This window comes from Gigantopelta aegis, unplaced genomic scaffold (genome assembly GCF_016097555.1).
Source record: "Gigantopelta aegis isolate Gae_Host unplaced genomic scaffold, Gae_host_genome ctg2117_pilon_pilon:::debris, whole genome shotgun sequence".
In the NCBI taxonomy this organism is placed as follows: Eukaryota; Metazoa; Mollusca; class Gastropoda; order Neomphalida; family Peltospiridae; genus Gigantopelta; species Gigantopelta aegis.
The window spans coordinates 10,784-30,386 of NW_024532850.1; the positions used below are offsets into that span (position 1 = coordinate 10,784).

A 19,603-nucleotide genomic window follows, 5' to 3' on the forward strand; every position below is an offset into this window, starting at 1 on the left:
ACATACACATCTACTCGTACCTGCTACATCAAGTGTCAGTATCTAGCTTTACAATCAATCTAATGATGCTCTACAACTAGCACATACACATCTACTCGTACCTGCTACATCAAGTGTCAGTATCTAGCTTTACAATCAATCTAATGATGCTCTACAACTAGCACATACACATCTACCCGTACCTGCTACATCAAGTGTCAGTATCTAGCTTGACAATCAATCTAATGATGCTCTACAACTAGCACATACACATCTACCCGTACCTGCTACATCAAGTGTCAGTATCTAGCTTGACAATCAATCTAATGATGCTCTACAACTAGCACATACACATCTACCCGTACCTGCTACATCAAGTGTCAGTATCTAGCTTGACAATCAATCTAATGATGCTCTACAACTAGCACATACACATCTACCCGTACCTGCTACATCAAGTGTCAGTATCTAGCTTGACAATCAATCTAATGATGCTCTACAACTAGCACATACACATCTACTCGTACCTGCTACATCAAGTGTCAGTATCTAGCTTGACAATCAATCTAATGATGCTCTACAACTAGCACATACACATCTACTCGTACCTGCTACATCAAGTGTCAGTATCTAGCTTTACAATCAATCTAATGATGCTCTACAACTAGCACATACACATCTACTCGTACCTGCTACATCAAGTGTCAGTATCTAGCTTGACAATCAATCTAATGATGCTCTACAACTAGCACATACACATCTACTCGTACCTGCTACATCAAGTGTCAGTATCTAGCTTGACAATCAATCTAATGATGCTCTACAACTAGCACATACACATCTACTCATACCTGCTACATCAAGTGTCAGTATCTAGCTTGACAATCAATCTAATGATGCTCTACAACTAGCACATACACATCTACTCATACCTGCTACATCAAGTGTCAGTATCTAGCTTGACAATCAATCTAATGATGCTCTACAACTAGCACATACACATCTACTCATACCTGCTACATCAAGTGTCAGTATCTAGCTTGACAATCAATCTAATGATGCTCTACAACTAGCACATACACATCTACTCATACCTGCTACATCAAGTGTCAGTATCTAGCTTTACAATCAATCTAATGATGCTCTACAACTAGCACATACATGTACTTATCTCGTCATACCTGCTAAATGAAGTGTCAGGTTCACCACAAGATCTTGTCTTGGAGCTCCATTTGACACAACAACCTGGTAGGTACCAATATCTCCCTGCCGAACATGTGTCAGTGTAATATTCCCAACAGCAGATACGTCAGTTGTAGCTGAACCTCCAGACCCAAGTTCCTTTTTGTTTTCATTAGTCAGATTGTACCAGGTGAATGTGGGTGTTGGGTTGGCAATCACTGATATCTTCAGTGTCACATTTCCACCTTCTGCTGCTGCAAACTCTTTCTTAAATGGAACTCGGTGATCTAGTCTTGGTGAACCTGAAATATATTGATTGTTTAAACTAATTACAAAACACCATCGTTTATAGTTTAGGGCCCTGTCACACTAAAGATTCAAGAGCCAAATTAAGTTGACTGCCTGTACTGACTTATGGCGAGTTTTACAGCTGGAACACTTAATATGTTTTACAACTATTCCACAAAGAAATCTTACTGTACAGTCATAAATCTGCTTTGTGTAGAATGCATATAACGCTAGTTATTTGCAACATTTCAGATTTAATCATTGGTATTGGAAATCTGCAAGAAAATTGTTTTCTCAACCAAAGTGAAAATGCTTTTTGATTTGTATTGACACAAATGAGTTTGTATGCTTCTTTGAAAATCATCTAACTTTAATCTGATATCTACATTATGTCGTGTGAGAACCAGAAGGACTTGTATGCATCAAAATACATTTTTAAAAAGCCAAGATAATGAACTGTTTTTCTTCATTTGTAGTTAAGATGTCGAATTTGTTTTAATGGCAATGAAACGTGAACAAATTTACAATTTATTTGTATATTTGCTATATTTAAGGTAGATTAGGTGTTTTAGTTATTTGCATAAATAGTGGTAGTTACGACAATTTTTTTTTTTTTTTTTAAATTTGTTGTCCCCAGAAACAAGAGCAATGTCAATGTTGGGGGCCTCAAATCATTACTGTACAATTGTATGCTTTATACAATTTTTTACAAAAATTATTAATTACAATTGTTTGTACTATAGGAATTATAATTAACCTGTTTTTGTGTAATATAAAAATAAAAGACTTCTTTAAAAATACCTGTACATAGATAAATCAAATGTCGTAAACACTCCCCTAGTTAAAAAAATAATCAGAAATAAAAATAAAAATAAAAATAAAAATAAAAAAATAAATAAATAAATAAATAAATAAATAAATGAATTAAATAAATAAATAAATGAATAATATAATAAATTAAAAAATTAATAAATTAAATAAAAAATCTAATTAATAAAAAAATGAAAAATAAATGACTTGTATGCATCAAAATATAATTTTAAAAAACCCAAGAAAATGAACCCCCCCCCCCATTTGTAGTCAAAAAACCCCAAAAGAAACCCAACAATATCATTCTGGGGATCAGAGAGAAGAGGTAGAATAAAGTAAGGAAATGAAGAAAAGAAAGAAGAAGAGAGGAAGGAGAAGGATGAGTTTGTATTCTCCCACTCTGCAGTATGCGCATAACTAAAATCATCCACTTCTAAAATATACTGACACACAATGAAAACGCAAAAACTTTTCATTGCAAATAATGACAAACTATTAATGAATTGATGGATAATGTAATATGACATTAATGACTGGTATTCATGAGATACATTCACATGGAAACATGGCAAGTTATCATCAGTAATCGAGTTGCATTGGTAATCGAAAAGTTCAACCCCCCGCCATATCTGGTGTGTCCACCACTGGCCCGTGAGCATGCGAGACGACGACAGAGAAAGGATTGGCACAAACATCTCAAATAAGCCGCAGGAATGTTCCTCCACTTCTCCTGCAATGCCTGTGCAAGCTCAGCGACGTTACGCGGTGGTGGCTGGTGGTGACGTACACAAAGTCGTAACTCATCCCACATGTGTTCAATTGGATTCAAATCCAGTGAAACAGCGGGCCAGTTCATAATGGTGATACCGGCTTGTTGCAGGAATGCCTGGGTAATTCTTGCAGTATGTGGACGGGCATTGTCTTGTTGAAAGAGAAGGGGACCTCCTGGTCTTCGGTGATGGTGCAAAAGTGGCTGAAGAACTGATCTTAGAATAATGTCAACATAACACAGGGCTGTAAGGGCATCGTGGACAATGATGAGATCACTCCTGAAATCACAGTTGATTGCCCCCCATACCATCAGACAACCGCCGCCAAACCGATCACGTTCCCTCACACATCCGTCAGCGTACCATTCATGGAGTCTCCTGTACACACGTGCTCTTCCATCGGCAAAGGAGACCGAGAAACGGGACTCATCTGAGAAAACAATGCTCCGGTAAAAGGCTGGTGGATGATTACCATTCTGGAGAGCAAACTGTAGTCTCGTAGCACGATGTCGCGGTGACATGATGTTACCGTTGTACGGGCGTCTGCATCTGAGACCAGCCTTTCTGAGTCGACGGATGACCGTCATTGGATGGATAGGCCTTCCATAACGTCCTATTGTGTTGCTTGCTTCATCGTCGCAGTTCTGAACCGGTCACGAAGGTGGTGTCGTCGAATCTGCCGATCTTGACGTGGGGTTGTAACGGGACGTTGACCAGGTCGAGGTCTATCACGGACACTCCCGGTCTGTTGATGACGTTCAACAAGTCATCCAATAGTTGATGGATATACAGTACTCTGAAGGTCCTAGCAACTTGGCTTTGCAAAGTCCCCCCTTGAACCATGCCCAACGCTCGCTCCCTTTGTTCTTCTCTGAGTCGTGGCATTCTTAATGTGACGAGGAATATGACACCGTTACATGACCTTTATGTGTCCACATATTGGCATTTCAAGTGCATTGCATGCAGAATGATTGAGCATGTAGTGAACACATTTCACACCATTTTGCGTGTTTCTGCTATTGTATGTGTAATGAGAACAAAACCAGGATTAAAACCCAGACAAAAGTACCAATCAATGGCTTCCTCTCATAAATTGTTATTTTAAGTCCAATAAATATATTTTTCATTAATCACAACAAAATATTGAAAAATATCTGTTTTGTGTTTTCATTGTGTGTCAGTATACCTTTTCATGATATAAGATTTGGTTTCTTCTTTTATTTTCTATTTAAAAAGATTCAACCATGGTGTCCAATTTTCTGTGAATTCTTTATAATCACAGTTTTTAAAAAGAATGTATTTTTCTATTACAAATTGTTGTTGTAGAGTATTTTTAATTGCTAATATTTTTAAATTCTGGTTTTTGGTTCTCATTCTGTATATATAATATTTTATGTTAATTGTAAGCCAGTTTATAAATCTGCTTTTTTTATTGTCTTGTAAATAGAAAACATCTAGAAGCAAACATTCAAAAAGAAAGTACAGTATGTATTAATAAAATCACCACTTAAACAAAATATTATATGAAAAAAAAGTTATTTTACTTTTCTTCATAATAATATGATAAAAATCACCAATAATGTGGGGAAAAAAATACTTGTGAAATCCCTGTTTTCTTTGACCTGCCCTCGATGTAGGATTGTGTGTGACCTTATCTGGTGGTAGTGCTCCATGTTCGTTGCTTGATGACGGTGCATCAGAATCAGATGACTTGTCTGTACAAATTCTCATTTTTGGAATCAAGTATTTGTTCCCGATAAGAAAAGTTGAGGTCATGTATGATACGTTGTCTTCTTTGCACCATGAGAGTCCACTGCAGATAAAAGTTCCTGGATCTGCTGCTTCACTAGTTTCAAGAATACTTGGTTTATCAGCTAGCGCATCAGAAAAGATCTTGAGGAAGAAACTATGTTTAGCGTGACACTGGTTTGGGATATACTGGGTTCAGTTGGAACTCATTCAAAGGATATCGGGTTTACATTTCCAATGAGTCTGAATCTGAACTGTTTTGACATGCTTGTATACCACAAAGGTTTCAAGCATGCCCATCACGGGCTTAGCCTCAGTCCGGGACAGGAGGGGAGGGGTAGGTATCGAGGTGGGCAGAATGTGGAATAAACAATTTAGAATTTAGGTCAAAGACCGTAAGCCAAAAGGAAGATAGCCGACACTTTCTATCGTGTCTGGAATAAAAACTTAAATCTCAAAGTGAAATTTGAATACTCTGCCGAAAAGGTTTTAAGGTGATTTGAGCAATTTTGACAGGCTGTCAAAATAAAGTGTGTCAGACTATTTATAAAAACAATAAACATAAAAGTTCGAACTGCGGCCAAAAAGTTTAAAGTCCGACTAAGCCCTTACTTGGAGGCGAATGTTCTTGGAGAGGTTGACGGTGGAACTCATGGCGTTGTGATGGGCTGATTGATCTTGTAGTTCGAGAAGAAGTCAACCAAGTTGACATAACAACCCGGAACAAACCCTCTGTAATTCTCACATAGTAGCAGCTTGAAAAAGTGATGGATAACTGCACTGTCCTTTTCTGAAACTTTCCTCTTCTTGGATTCCCACAGTGTGTCAGCTGCCAGAACAACAACAACCAGTGGAGACGCCAGTGGACTAGCTGGTGCTACCATAGTAATCACATGTCTAGTCTCCATCAGCACTGTTGCTGGTTTAGAAGGGACCACCCCCGGCAGTTTAGCTGCTGGCTTTGGTTCCCCGCCCTCCCTCCCCAAGTTTCCCCTGCCTGTTTCCTTGGATTGGTCCCCCCCTGTGCTACCTTGGGTTGCCGTCTCTGTTTATCTGGAATCAATGCAGCCTATTGTCACCGTATATAAGGGTGACAATGACCGCATTCTCATCGTGCTTGACCAAATGGCCAAGTTTGTTGATCGCAGTCCCCAGGGTGGGGTGGGAGGGAGAGCAATCATCACTTTCTCTGAAAACAACCACATAGTTGAAGAGCTCAAGTAGGTATGATTTCCAATGAGGGCGTGCACTGAATATCAAATCCAGAAGCAGTGAACACTATACAATGTCCAGGGCCTGTTGAGTATGCAGGGTTCTCTCCAGGTTCTACTGAGTGTCCCGTGATCCTTCCAGCTTCTGCTGTGTGTTCAATGACCTCTCCAGATTATGATGTGTACAGTATTTTCTCTGTGTTCTATTGAGTGTTCAGTGATCTCTCTGTGTTATGTTGTGTTTTTAGTGATCTCTCCAGAGTTTGTTGTATATCCAGTGATTTCTCCATGTTCTATTGAATGTCCAGTGATCTCTCCAGGTTCTGTTGTTTGTTCAATGATCTCTCCAGATTATGATGTGTACAGTGTTCTCTCTACAGGTGTTCTATTGAGTGTTCAGTGATATCTCCAGGTTATGTTGTGAGTTCAGTGATCTCTCCAGCTTCTTTTGTGTCCACTGATCTCTCCAGCTTCTTTTGTGTGTCCACTGTTATCTCCATGTTCTGCTGTGTTAAGTGATCTCTCCTGGTTCTACTGTGTGTCCAGTGATATCTCCGGGCTATGTTATGGTGTGCAGTGTTCCCTCTGTGTTTTATTAAAGGGACAGTAAACTCAAACATGAGCCTTATGTGTTGGAAAGATGCATACCCGGACCACCAACACATACTGACACTTTAAGAAATGAGAAACGCATAATTTTAGAGTTAATAAAAAAACTGTTATTGTTACTGCTAACTGGGGGAAGTTATTTTGTTTTGTTTTCATTACATCCGGAATTCAGATCCTGACTGAACAGAGACCAAAGATGTGTGATCAATTTCTGAACCTGAATTGTATTCATGTCTTATTTTACAAGGAGTGGAGGTTGGTGAAGGACTAAACCCTTCAGTATCTGCTGAGCTTGGAACTCCACTGTGGCCCCACCAGTCCCAAACTTGAACTGGCCCAGTCACTGTGTTGCCCTGGGGTTAGGCTGATACCTGTCCCCACTGGCTGCTTACCTGAAATGCCTGCACTACCGGCCAGGTTTGAGCTGGTGTGCTGGGGCAATCCTGCATAACCACCAGAGCCTGGTAAGGGTTGGCGTGCTGAGACACTTTCCTACTGCTAGGGGCAGGGCCCGGAGGTCTTGGTTGTTCCCCTGCAGGCCTGTCCTGTGTACCACAACCCTCTAGTGAGTGAGCATGGAGAGGGACTGTAACTAGGGCCTGGGCAGGCTCCTCGGCCCTGCCCGGACCCACTGAGGGATAGCCCATCAAAAAAGTTAAAACTTTGGGATCTCCCTCGAAGAGTTAACTAGGTATTCCACAATCATCGAATACCGGCATTGTGGGTGTGTGGAGACAGGCTTATCTCTCTTCCCCGAAAACGATTTATGCGAACAAGCCGCCCGTTCCTTTTGTAAGCGAAACTCAAGCGTGTCTCACTTTGCTGCAGTCCATTGAGCACAAAGTACACATGGCATCTTGCACGAACACAGATGACATGTTAAACATAACTCATGATCGTCTTCTTTGGCCAGCTTGGCATTGCAAATCCCACCTACCCAAGGAGACGAGGCTGGTGTAATTGGAAAGGCCATTTTAAAAATAAAAAGGGCCAGTGAACCTGGGCACGGAAAACCAACAAAAATAAAATTGTTGTTTTAATTAAAGTACCCATTCACGATAATTTATTGCACACTAAATACTTTCGTGTATCACGAGGGTTGTCAAAATATAAAAGACAATAAAAGCGATAAAGAATGAGCAAAATATTCAAGAAAGTTCAATGAATAAAGTAAACACATCCTCGGAATGGCAAGCCAAGAGAATAACTAAGTGAATATTGGGTATAAGAATAATTTCCACATGCAAAAGAAGACATATATAACATAACTGGAAAACATCAAATGAATATATATATATCTTTAAAATACAAAACATTGAGTCAACATATTTTTAACGAGGCCCACCAAAATAAGTTACTTTTGTCAGATAAAATTGGTCTGCCTATATACATTTGTGTGTGTGTATATATACATATATATATATATATATATATATATATATATATATATATATATAGACCCTAAAAAACTTATTTAGGCAGGCTGTTTTTAGACTGCCTGCATATTTTAAATCATAAGGCCTGGTTTATGCACTTCCCAATGACCACATCTGGCTATCACCTACAGGTACAGCGCCGTATCACCGCATCACGAAAATCACGTCATGGAAGCGCTTTTTCTACCTTCCGCTAAATGCGTGTTTGTCCCAAGTTACGTAAAAATAAGCCTTTTGATACAATCCCTATTTATATTTTTTTTACGTAGCTACACTGGTGACGTCATGAATTAGTCGTCTGCTCCCTTGATCTTGAAGCAGTCGGTGTTTTGCAAAATGGGTCGCAAATCCACAGATCTCACTACCGAGAAAAAACTACTAATTGTTGACTTAAAATCGCATGGCCACAGAAACTCAGAAATTGTCAAATTATTAACGGTGCCTGAGTCTACCATTCGATCAGTGTGGAAAACATATTGTATAAGCAGAAGTGTTGAGAACACCAAAAGAACTGGTCGACCACGAAAGATCACAATTAGAGGAGAATTATGTTTACTTCGGAGTATCAAAAAAAATTGCAGGAAAGTTCTTAGAGATATAACTGCTGATTTTAATCAAGGTAGGAGAGTGAAAGTTCATCCTGTGACAATTCATAGAATTTTACACAAAAATAAGATTTTTAGGCGAGTTATTCGAGAAAAAAAAATGAGTATCCGTGAAGTGAACAAAAAAAAGCGACTGTCGTGGTGCCTGGGCAGGAGATGGTGGGATGTTAATAACCAGTGGAGTCAAGAGATATTTAGTGATGAATCTCAGATAGTAATTGGCAAAAATCACCGTGTTTTTGTTTGGCGAGCTGCACATGTCGAAGCACACCGTCCCGAATGCATGTCTGTTCCAAGTCAACGAAGGGTGTCGATTATGATCTGGGGCTGCATTACATGGCATGGTGTCGGAACTTTATGTATGGTTAATGGAAACATTAATGCTGAAAAGTATCGTGAAATACTCGACAATCATCTCTGGCCTGTTTTAGCACGACATTTTATCGATAAACCATATCGTTTTCAGGATGACAATGCACCTTGTCAAAGAGCTCGATTAATCGAGGCATATAAACGTGAAAATAATAGTTGTGGTATGACATGGCCTGCTCAGTCACCAGACTTGAACATAATAGAAAATATTTAGTTAAGAATGAAAAAAATACTGCAAAACAAGGCCCTAACCATAAAAACGTCTGAAGAGTTGTTCGCTGCAGTTCTTGACGTATGGGAAAATTTGAATGTGGAATACATTCAAAGTTTATATTTTTCACTTCCATGTCACATTATGGCTTGCATTCGTAACAAGGGACACGTAACCAAATATTGAGGTATGGTTATTAATTTTACTAGCCGAATTTTGTTTTTAAAATTTACATATTGACCCGTGTTTACGTCGGCCATTTCGGATTATCGCGAAAACTTTTGATACGGCGCTGTAGAGGTAAAGCCACTAGAGGTCAAATTCACCAGTGACCACATTACTAATTGTTTAGTCAGAAGACTGAAGTGCTCCAAATAATTCACTCACATTGTCAAATATGTAAAGTGTGTCACTAAAATTTTATATCTGGATACAGTACTGAATACTCACACTGTATATACCTCTATGGGAGTTTAAACCAACAATTTGTATTCTTTTTCATTTTCACTGTCAGATGTACACAATGTTTTAAACAGAGGTGATACTTTTTTTTGTCTTAGTTCCTGCTAACTACATAAATTTATGGTTTAATATAAAATAATATACAAATATCATTACCATGATACACTGTATTAGGAAAATATCATTTATTGTGTTAAAGTTTATGTATCTATACATACATATATATATATATATATATATATATATATATATATTAAAACTATTTATTCTTCTTTTTGTCTACACTGCATGTGATGTGGGGGTGGGGGCATTGATGACATCATGTGGGACCAATTGGCATTTTGTTTCCCCTCCATTCTCCAATTACTTATAAATTGATAAATTAATTAATTGACTTGGAGAATTAGAAAAGTCTGTTGTTTGACTAACACATGGCATATACTGGCTCTGACCAGATAATTAATGAAGGATATAATTATGTATATAAAACACAAGTTATCTTTTAAATTTCACCCCTGCATTTAGACTTGAACTAGCTAATTTGTTGTGTAACTCACATCTTACAACAAGCTGCACACTTTCACTGACAGCTGACTTGATGCTGTTTCCTGCTTCACACGTGTAGTATCCTGTATCCAGACATCCAGCCTCGTTCCACATGTACTCAGCCTGTTTAGAGTTTGTCATTTTACGTAGAATCTGTGAGTTGTTCAACAGTTTGATGTCAGATCCTGGATTACTGTCAACATCACATCTCAGCGTCACAGCAGTCAGCTCATCAACTGTAACCAGTGTAGACTGCGAGTTCAAAGTCAGAGAAGTGATTGAAGATCGGTCTGCAAGTAAATATATTATATTTTTAGACCAAGTCCCGACCTTCGACCGTACATAAACCGCATCTTTAAATAAGCCGTGGTTAAAATAAAACCACAAATTTAATTAATTAATTATTGTTTGTATTTAATGATAATAAAGAGATCCATTCTCCCTTAAATTCAAACAATAAATAATTGTCAATTGTGTACATGGTTTTCAGTTTTATTTCACCTAATCTAGTAATTACAGGGCTGCGTACTTGTATGGAGTGGCCGTATTTTGTACAGTTAAAATGTCGACTTGTATGGTGTACAGATTTTACGGCCGATTGTATGGGTACTATCACTGCAAAAATACAGGTTTTTAATACTATATATATAAAAAAAGTATTTTAATGTGTAAATTATGGTCAAATAAAGCTTTCGTTTACATACTTTCTCAATCTTGCACTTTTTTCATTGTCATTGCTTAACCATTCCCTCCGTTCAAAATTGCCCTGTAGAACACATACTGCCTACTCCAGTTACGCACACCTGCAGCCGGCATAATCAATTGAATTTGCAACTTGCTGTACACAAAGTGACAAAGTACGCGAAGCAGTCTATTCTACTGTAAAATCATTTATTTTCGCGCAAAAAACATTTACTGTGAAATTTACGATCCCATGAAAAATTAATCCAACAAGACTGGTCAGTGTTCCTTATCAATGCTACATGTATGCTTAAAACCAGTCTTAGCAAGTACCGGTACCAGCTTCGCACCTTCACGACCGTTAAGTCTATTCAGTACTTAATTAGTGTCTGATTATATTGATGTCTTAAACTGACTAAACTGGGGGGTTTGGGTTTTTTTTCCTTATAATAAATTCTCCATCGATGTCATTTGTCGATCACGTGGTATGAGTGAATGAGAGATGGAGGTGTCGTAATGAAATTGTCGACTGATGATTACAGTTTATTGTTATCAGTCTTTCTGCACCTGTATCCATGCCTAAAAACGATTGCAGTCGCCACCCCGGCTTAAGCTGGGGTTTATACTTTTGACGCCATCATCCTTCGTAATACGCTAGCATAGGTTTATACTTTAAACGTCAGTGAGCACTCTCCTTAAACCAGTGCATGTCAGCATCAAAATTTACAAAGATCAATTGTGTTGAACTTTCAAGATGTGCGCTTGCAAACGCCAATAATTCAGCCAATCAGAAGTAGCCACATCATTCCACATATAATAGGGAGTTTTACTCATTTACTCAGTTTACTCATTCTCTGATTGGGTTTTTCCCTGTCCCAGCCATTGCTCCACAACTGGACAAAGGTCGTGGTATGTTTAATCCTGTCTGTGGGATGATGCATATAAAATATCCCTTGTTACTAATGGAAAAATGTAGCGGGTTTTCTCTGAAATTGTCAGAATGACCATTATGTTTGACGTCCAATAGCCGATGATTAAACAGTTAATGTGCTATAGTGGTGTTGTTATAACTGCTGCACTAGCATTTATGTCAGCCATCTTAACATCTGGTAAAATTTAAATATCTCCGTGGAGCCTTGAAAATAGGTCGGCGCCCCCAAGCTTTGATTTACAATTGGGATAATGACGCTAAACGTGCGGTCATGTCTGCCGGCAGTTGCCAGCTGATGCCGCCAACCGGTGTAGCGTATGCCAGCATATTACGGCGTCAAAAGTATAAACCCAGCTTTATTCTGTTCCCGCGCTCTGATCTCAAACACATGCTGTGCAAATTAGTTCCACAGGGTTCGTACGGGTCATGGAAATCCTGGAAAGTCATGGAATTTGTAAATGTCATTTTCCAGGCATGGAAAGTCATGGAAAATGAAAATGTATCTAAATACATTTTTTACTACATATATTTAAAAACTAATCATAAGTTTTAAAATTTAAGTAGCAAAAAAAAGAAGAAAAAGAGAAAGTATTTAGATAAATATATATTTTTCATGAAAAATGATACATACGATATTAGGTGACTAATGGAAATACCTCAAGCTTTAATCATTTTCGTAGTACAAAGGATCAGCATAACATTTATATGTTTTGCATCATATTGAACAAAGCTAAGTAGCAACATTATTTACTTTACTGAAGTCACTTGATGCACATAAAATGTTAATATAAGTTGTAGAAGCATCACGAGGGGTATATGGCTTTTTATGTACCCTCTGTGTGTTCTTTTACCCCGAGCCGAAGGCGAGGGGGTAAAAGAGCACACAGAGGGTACATAAAAAGCCATATACCCCGAGAGATGCTTCTACAACGAATTTATCTTGCCGACATGTTAAACCATATAGCCAAATAATCAAAATAACGCCAGAAAATAATTGTTAACAATTTATTAACGGAACCGTACCACGCGGACGCGAACGAAACCACTTGCCAGTGACGAAAAATAGTTCCGTCGATAAACGAGTTTTTAACTTCAAATGTTTGTAATACGAAATTGTCTGAAACAGATATTAATAAAAAAAAAAAAAAAAACTTTTTTTTAATTAGAAATGTATGTAGTAAAAAAATTAAAATATAAAAAAAAAAAAAAAACTGTTGCTAATCGCGCATTAATACAATAACACCACGACCGTAATTAGGTGGCCGAGTTCAACATTGCAGCTTTTAAAAGTATTGAAATAGTGTATTTTATAGTAAAAATAAAATTAATTATGTATACTTGGTTGATTATCAATGTTATTTATAATCTAATTATTGCTTTAGCATTAACTGGGGCGGCTGGAAACTGTTGGAAATTACAGACGGGGTATAAGAGAATTTGGCTCCGCCCACAGGGGAATAAGGGATTTGTCCAACGGCAAACAACCAATGGGATTAAAGAATTTTACATGAAGGCGAGATAATGTTAATTAACCCTGACTGTATAAATATGAACTGCATACATAATGCATTTAAGTTAAAGTGCCAAGAACAATTTCCTTTTTTAATTTTTAATTTTATTATTATTGTTTTGTTTTGTTTTTTGGTGAGAAAACAATGTGCATAATAATCTTTATTATTAATTTAAAAAATATTAATATCTAAAATATCAGATGGTATAAATAGTGCAAAAAAGGTTCTATTTATAATTGAGTTAAAATTCTATACTTTTTTTAAATTATGAACTTAGTTGAGATATCTGACCTGCAGAAGGTTCATATTACTATTTTTACTAAATAAAAATGGATACATTTGATGTCAGAATGAATGCATGAAACAGTTATAAAAATATATGGTTTAAATAATGCACTGTACGTAGGTATATATCAATAAATAATTAATACGTTTTGTAATTTTAAGGGTTTTTATTCCCTCCTCTGTGGTTTTGAGAGAATGTTGTCAATAAATCCCAGTATAGTGGGAAATTAGGTGATATAGTATCACTTCAGCTTTGACTTTGTACAGAACGTATTACAGATTGTACAGAAACTTTTATTCAATAATTACAGGAATACAGAATTTTTGTTCAAACGAGGTCGGGTCAAGCTGGATATATAGACCAGTGGCAGTGAAACGAAACTAAGCACGGTCCTGTCTATCGTTTACAGTTTCAACATTGTTTTTTAACTTTTAAACGATGGCTGTCTTAAAATAATATTTGCCTAGAATTATATATATATATATATATATATATAGACACACACACACACGCACAGTCAAACATCGTTATCTCGATGTTGAAGGGACCGAACCAACATGCTCGAGATATCAGTAGCTCGAGATAAACATAATAGTTTACTGATGAAAACTATCCCAAACATAAATTTATGTTTGCAAACTTAACAACACTAAACAGTATAGTCGTTTCTGTATTTTAAAATAACCCTTTTTTTGTTTGTGACTTTCTTCATGCTGAAGTATACCAAAATTTGCCAACATACAGGCGATGGTGTCATTATTATCAGTAGCATCATTGTCGCCGTCGTCGTCAGGTGCTAAGGTTCTTGCACAGATTATTGTCTTAATAATATTGTTATCATCGGTCATGGTCTCACATGTGTTCAAATGGTTGTCCAGGCTGGCGTCAGTGGCAATTGGTACACACAGTCTGCTTAATGGGATGTCGTCGTCTGAGTTGTCGACACTGTCTGGTTCTGACTGGTCAGTTGTGCCAAACTATGCGTGTTCTTAATTGTTTTCGGCGTTACATATCCCCATGCCTGATTGATCATGCATAAAGCATCGAGCACACTGCAGATACGCTTCTTTAATTTTGTAAGCTTTTTTTATCCAGTTAGATAGCATGTATGATAGAATAGAGAATTGTTTCCCTACTTCTGACTTTTATATTCTGCACAATGGCACTAATTGTTTGAATTTCGTTTCTATCGTCCTAACAATTAATTTTCGTTTGACGCCCGGTTTTTTGTTTTTTTCAATGCTAGATTCAACAGTCCCCTCAGAAGGCCGGGGACCTTCAATAAATGGTTCATCTACTGACATATTTTACTGTTTAATATAACGCTAAACTTTGCACTGGTTTTATAAATGTGGAACATTTCTGTTATGTGTATCGATTCATTTATAATTAAGTGGCGGAATTTAGGGAAGAAGGAAGAATGAAATGACATATGAAATTAATACCCTAAGCATAAGTAAATAAGGAGTAATTTTAATGTAATTGTTATATATACTTTGAGAAAAAAACAGGAAAGTGCACATAGGGACACCAAAATATGCTCGAGATAAGCCTCGTAATCAAGATTAGCATGCTCGAGATAACAGTGCTTAATTTCGTAACATTGCATACGAAAATTTCTGGGACCAGCACTGGACCTCGATATATGTTGGGTACTCAAGTTTACAGAGGTGGAAATAACAAAGTTTGACTGTATATATATATATATATATATATATATTAGTGCCGCAACGATAAACCGGTATACTGCGATAATTGATCAGCTCGATACGAACCGCGGTACAGTTTTGCGTATCGCGATTTGTTATAAATAGGCAAACAAACAAACAAACTAAAACCCCATCAATTTATTAATTGGTGATGACAGGAAATATAACAATCACGTCAAGCGTAGTCAGCTTACTTGTTGGCATACAAAGTGATAGGTCGGTTATACTTGGTTCTAACTTCTAAACAAAATGTGTTAAAAGTCCAATGAAAATAACCAGTTAACGATAATTACAAATAAATGTTTTATTACTTACACATTATCATTCATTGTTCATTTACGTTGGAATACGGCTACGGCTATCATCTTCAAAGAAATAAACCAACAAATGAGAATCACTTCGCTGTGTGAGACGCCCGCAGACAGACCTCCATCTCCCTCTAACACGTAACTGGCCACTGTCACCAGTCTTACCAGTTCGGAAGGCGGTGGTCCGGGCAGGAGCCGTTGCAAAGAGGAAGGCTGTCGCTCAGCCGAGCTACCAGCCTGACAAGCACCATCCCCCTCCGACTCGGAAGCCGTCTGGAAAGTTCAGATCGGGAAAATCAGGTCCAGCTTCCTAAGTTCGTGCAGGGGAACACCTCGGATCCGGCATCACTGATGGGCAGACTAGTGGAACCAGAGCTAAAACAACTGCCTGATGGAAGTGCTTACGAGCTACATACCATCAAGTCTCCAGCCTGCAAGATGGGGTTGGTACTAACTCAGCGCCAAGAAGGAGTCTACCGACAAGTGGTCCTGGTTAGAGAGATGGATAGCCACACCATCCACAGGATCGTCAAGGCCCTTTTCGGCAATGACTACCGGAGTGTCATAACCATCCTCGCCGACCAGAGATGGAAGCACTTCATTCCCGCCTTTGCCGGTTATTCGCTCATCAGTTCGCCATAGGCCAACCTCCACACCCTAACGGCCTTAACGAGGCCACTCACGTGGGCATATAGATCGGACTTTAAACATTTAGACCTTCGTTCAAAATTTTATGTTGAAATTACTTCTTTTTTTAATATTATTAAATAGTCCGATCCTCTCTTCTTTCTCTTATTTATTTTTGGACTGTCTCCAAATTATATAAATATTCGGCCAAGCAGTCAATTCTTTTTTTTTTAGGCTTGTAATTTAAAAAAAAAAAAATATTTATTCTATTAACCTTTTAACTAATTGCTATTTTCAAAATTCTGCCCATTTTCAACACTAACCCCCCCCCCCCCCCCCCCCCCCCCCCCCCCCCCCCCCACACACACACACACCCCGAGTCAGTCCAACGATCTTATCGGAGGTCGGACTTGGGATAGGCGTGTTCGAAACCCTAATGGTATATGGGCATGTTAAACTAGTTATCATCATCATCGCTGTTTTTCACTGAACTCTGAATACTTCGGCCGATCGTTCAAAATACCTTGGCTAATAACCTCGTCTCTGGTTCGGTCGATCTGCCGAAACATTGCAACTCAATACGTACATTTCCGTGTCAAGCGAGCAGTAACGGAAAAGCCCGATGGTAAGGATTTCCGAATGTGACCATTTATAAATAGTTTGACACCGTCACACCGGTGTTCTAGTAGACTAGTATTGTGTTAAAAAATTAAAATATGGCCTAAAAGTTTTAGCGTGACAGCTGAAACTAATAAAGATCAGTAAAAAGTTATGCCTTCTGTTTTATTTTAAAAAAACAACAACATAAATATTAAATTTAAATAATATCAACTATATTGCAATACATGTTTCTTATATCGCAATATATTGCAATACAGTTTTGACCGTATCGTTGCACCCTTAATATATATATATATATATATATATATATATATATATATATAATTACATGTAATATAAAGACATACAAAAACGTTGTGCTCTGTATAAATTAGCGGGCTAATTAGATTGGGAATGTCGACATGTAATACAAACATTATAGGCACTCCGTGCATTCAATTTGAATCACTCTTTCTTAATAACGGGCTAAAGAGTGGTTATAAAAAAAAAAAATTATATTAATTTAGTATTCAGTAATTATGTAAGTTATTAATTTTGTATATTTAGATTACCAATGCCAAACATCTTTTATACATGTACATTTGTAATTTAGCTCACCCACTCTGATTGTAACTGTACATGTACATACATGTAGCAACACATACATGTATAAATGTAGTATAAGCATTATGAATCTTTGAACAATTGTGTTTACAGACTTGAACTTATCATTTATATTTTGCTGATGTCTGTTTACTGGTTAATCATTTGTGTTTGATATTTATATTTTGTTGAAAAATGTCATGATGCTGGTTGTTGTTGTGTTATAGTTTTTATAGCTATAGGTACCGGTACCAACTTAGTTTACATCCATTTAGTTGACTGACTTAGTTTGATATAAAGTTTAAGTCATTTAGTGATTGTTATGTAGGCAATTACCATTTAGTATATAAACACAAATTTAAACATACTTAATACTAAGCCAAAATTATTTCAAGATTTATAAAATAATTTTATTGAATTTAAACTAATAAATTTAAATTAGACAATTATAAATTTAGGGAACCGTCACTTTGAATAAATAGGTTATAATTAGTTATAAATAGCTAAACTATAATTTAAGTCTGAATTTACAAGTATAGGGTTTGTATTTATTTAAAACAAAAACTCAAATAGTTGAGATATGTGCACATTACTAATATGTTTAGATACTTGCACTTAGTTTTTAGTTCAGGATGATTTGGTTTTTGTGGTTTGCTGATATTTCTTCATTCTGAATTACTTACATAAGACTTCCATTTTGTTTTTGTTTTCTTAATACAGACTATTTCCATCATACACTGAAATACACGCACGCACGCACGCACGCACACGCACACACACACACACACACACGCACGCACACACACACACCACACAATCATGGGGTAGCAATATATTTGGTTCAAATTTTATATTTGACCCAGAAATGTATTTTAGAAGCTTGTTTTTCAAGTTTCTAAAGTTTGAATGAATATTTGTTTTCAGGTTTTGCTACTCAGATAACTACAATGTATTTGTAGGTTTTAGTTGGTCACTGTACATTTCACATTTCTTTTTATTTTGTGTACATTGATTTGCAGGCAAGAGGAACAAGAAACATAATTACACTCCTTCTTCTTGGTATTGGGGTCCAGAACAGCAGAATGCTTTTGACAACTTGAAGACCGCTCTTTCGACTCCACCTGTGTTGGGTTATGCCGAATATAATCTGCCTTTTGAGCCAGTGGTGAGGGACTTGGTGCAGACCACGATGGAGTGAAACAAGTAATTGCCTATGCTAGCCGGGGATTGAACAAGGCAGAGAAGAACTTCCCTGTGCACAAGATGGAGTTTTTGGCATTGAAATGGGTTGTTACAGAAAAGTTCCATGACGACCTCTATGGAAACAAGTTCACCATCATAACAGACAACAATCCATTAACGTATGTCCTGACAAATGCCAAGCTGGATGCGACAGGACATCGATGGCTAGCCGCTCTCGCTTCATATGACTTTAACATCCAGTATAGACCAGGCAAGCTCAACTCAGATGCAGATGCCCTGTCAAGACTTCCTGGAATCCAGTCAACTGAGAGTGTCAACATCCCCACTACTTCAGTGAAAGCCATTTGTTCTGCCAGTCAGATCCCCAATTATCTGGAAACTCTTTGCTTATCTAGCCATCTTTTGGATGATGTAGATATCAGGAGTGTTGACTGCATGTCATCCAGAGATTGGCGATCAGCACAAATGAGAGATCCAATCATTGGCCAGTTTGCAAGACCTCTAACTTATGGAGAGAAACCATCTCGAGATCAAGTTCCTGTTTCACCAGAGTCAACAACACTGTTTAGGGAACTTGATCATTTGTCACTTGATAAAGGAGTACTTTATCGAAGGACAAATATCAATGGGGAGGAGAGGAAACAGCTGGTTTTACCAACTGAATACAGGAAGCGTGCTCTCCAGGGACTCCATAATGATGCAGGACATCAAGGACGTGACAGGACCTTGTCACTTTTGCAAGAACGATTTTATTTCCCAGGGATGTCCAAGGCTGTTTACAACTGGATTAAGGGTTGTGGTTATTTCGTTTGTTTTTAGGATATTCGTCATAGAGAATACCCTATTAGACAACGCCCTAACCTTTCTTTCCCATCAAATTGGAGTTTAGCCAAGGATATTTTTTTCTGGTGTCA

The 19,603-nt window shown here is 37.5% G+C and overlaps 1 protein-coding gene across 1 annotated transcript in view; it reads right to left on the reverse strand.

Moving 5' to 3' along the window:
- Positions 1–826: 826 nt before the first annotated feature.
- LOC121391332 (carcinoembryonic antigen-related cell adhesion molecule 5-like) overlaps positions 827–19,603 on the reverse strand; it is a 67,831-nt gene continuing 49,054 nt past the window's right edge. The window contains exons 5-6 of the mRNA XM_041522996.1: positions 10,242–10,520; positions 827–1,463 (exon numbers count right to left, since the gene is read on the reverse strand). Of these exons, the coding sequence (XP_041378930.1) occupies positions 1,147–1,463; positions 10,242–10,520 (596 nt within the window). The 3' untranslated portion in view covers positions 827–1,146. The remainder of the gene's footprint in view (positions 1,464–10,241; positions 10,521–19,603) is intronic.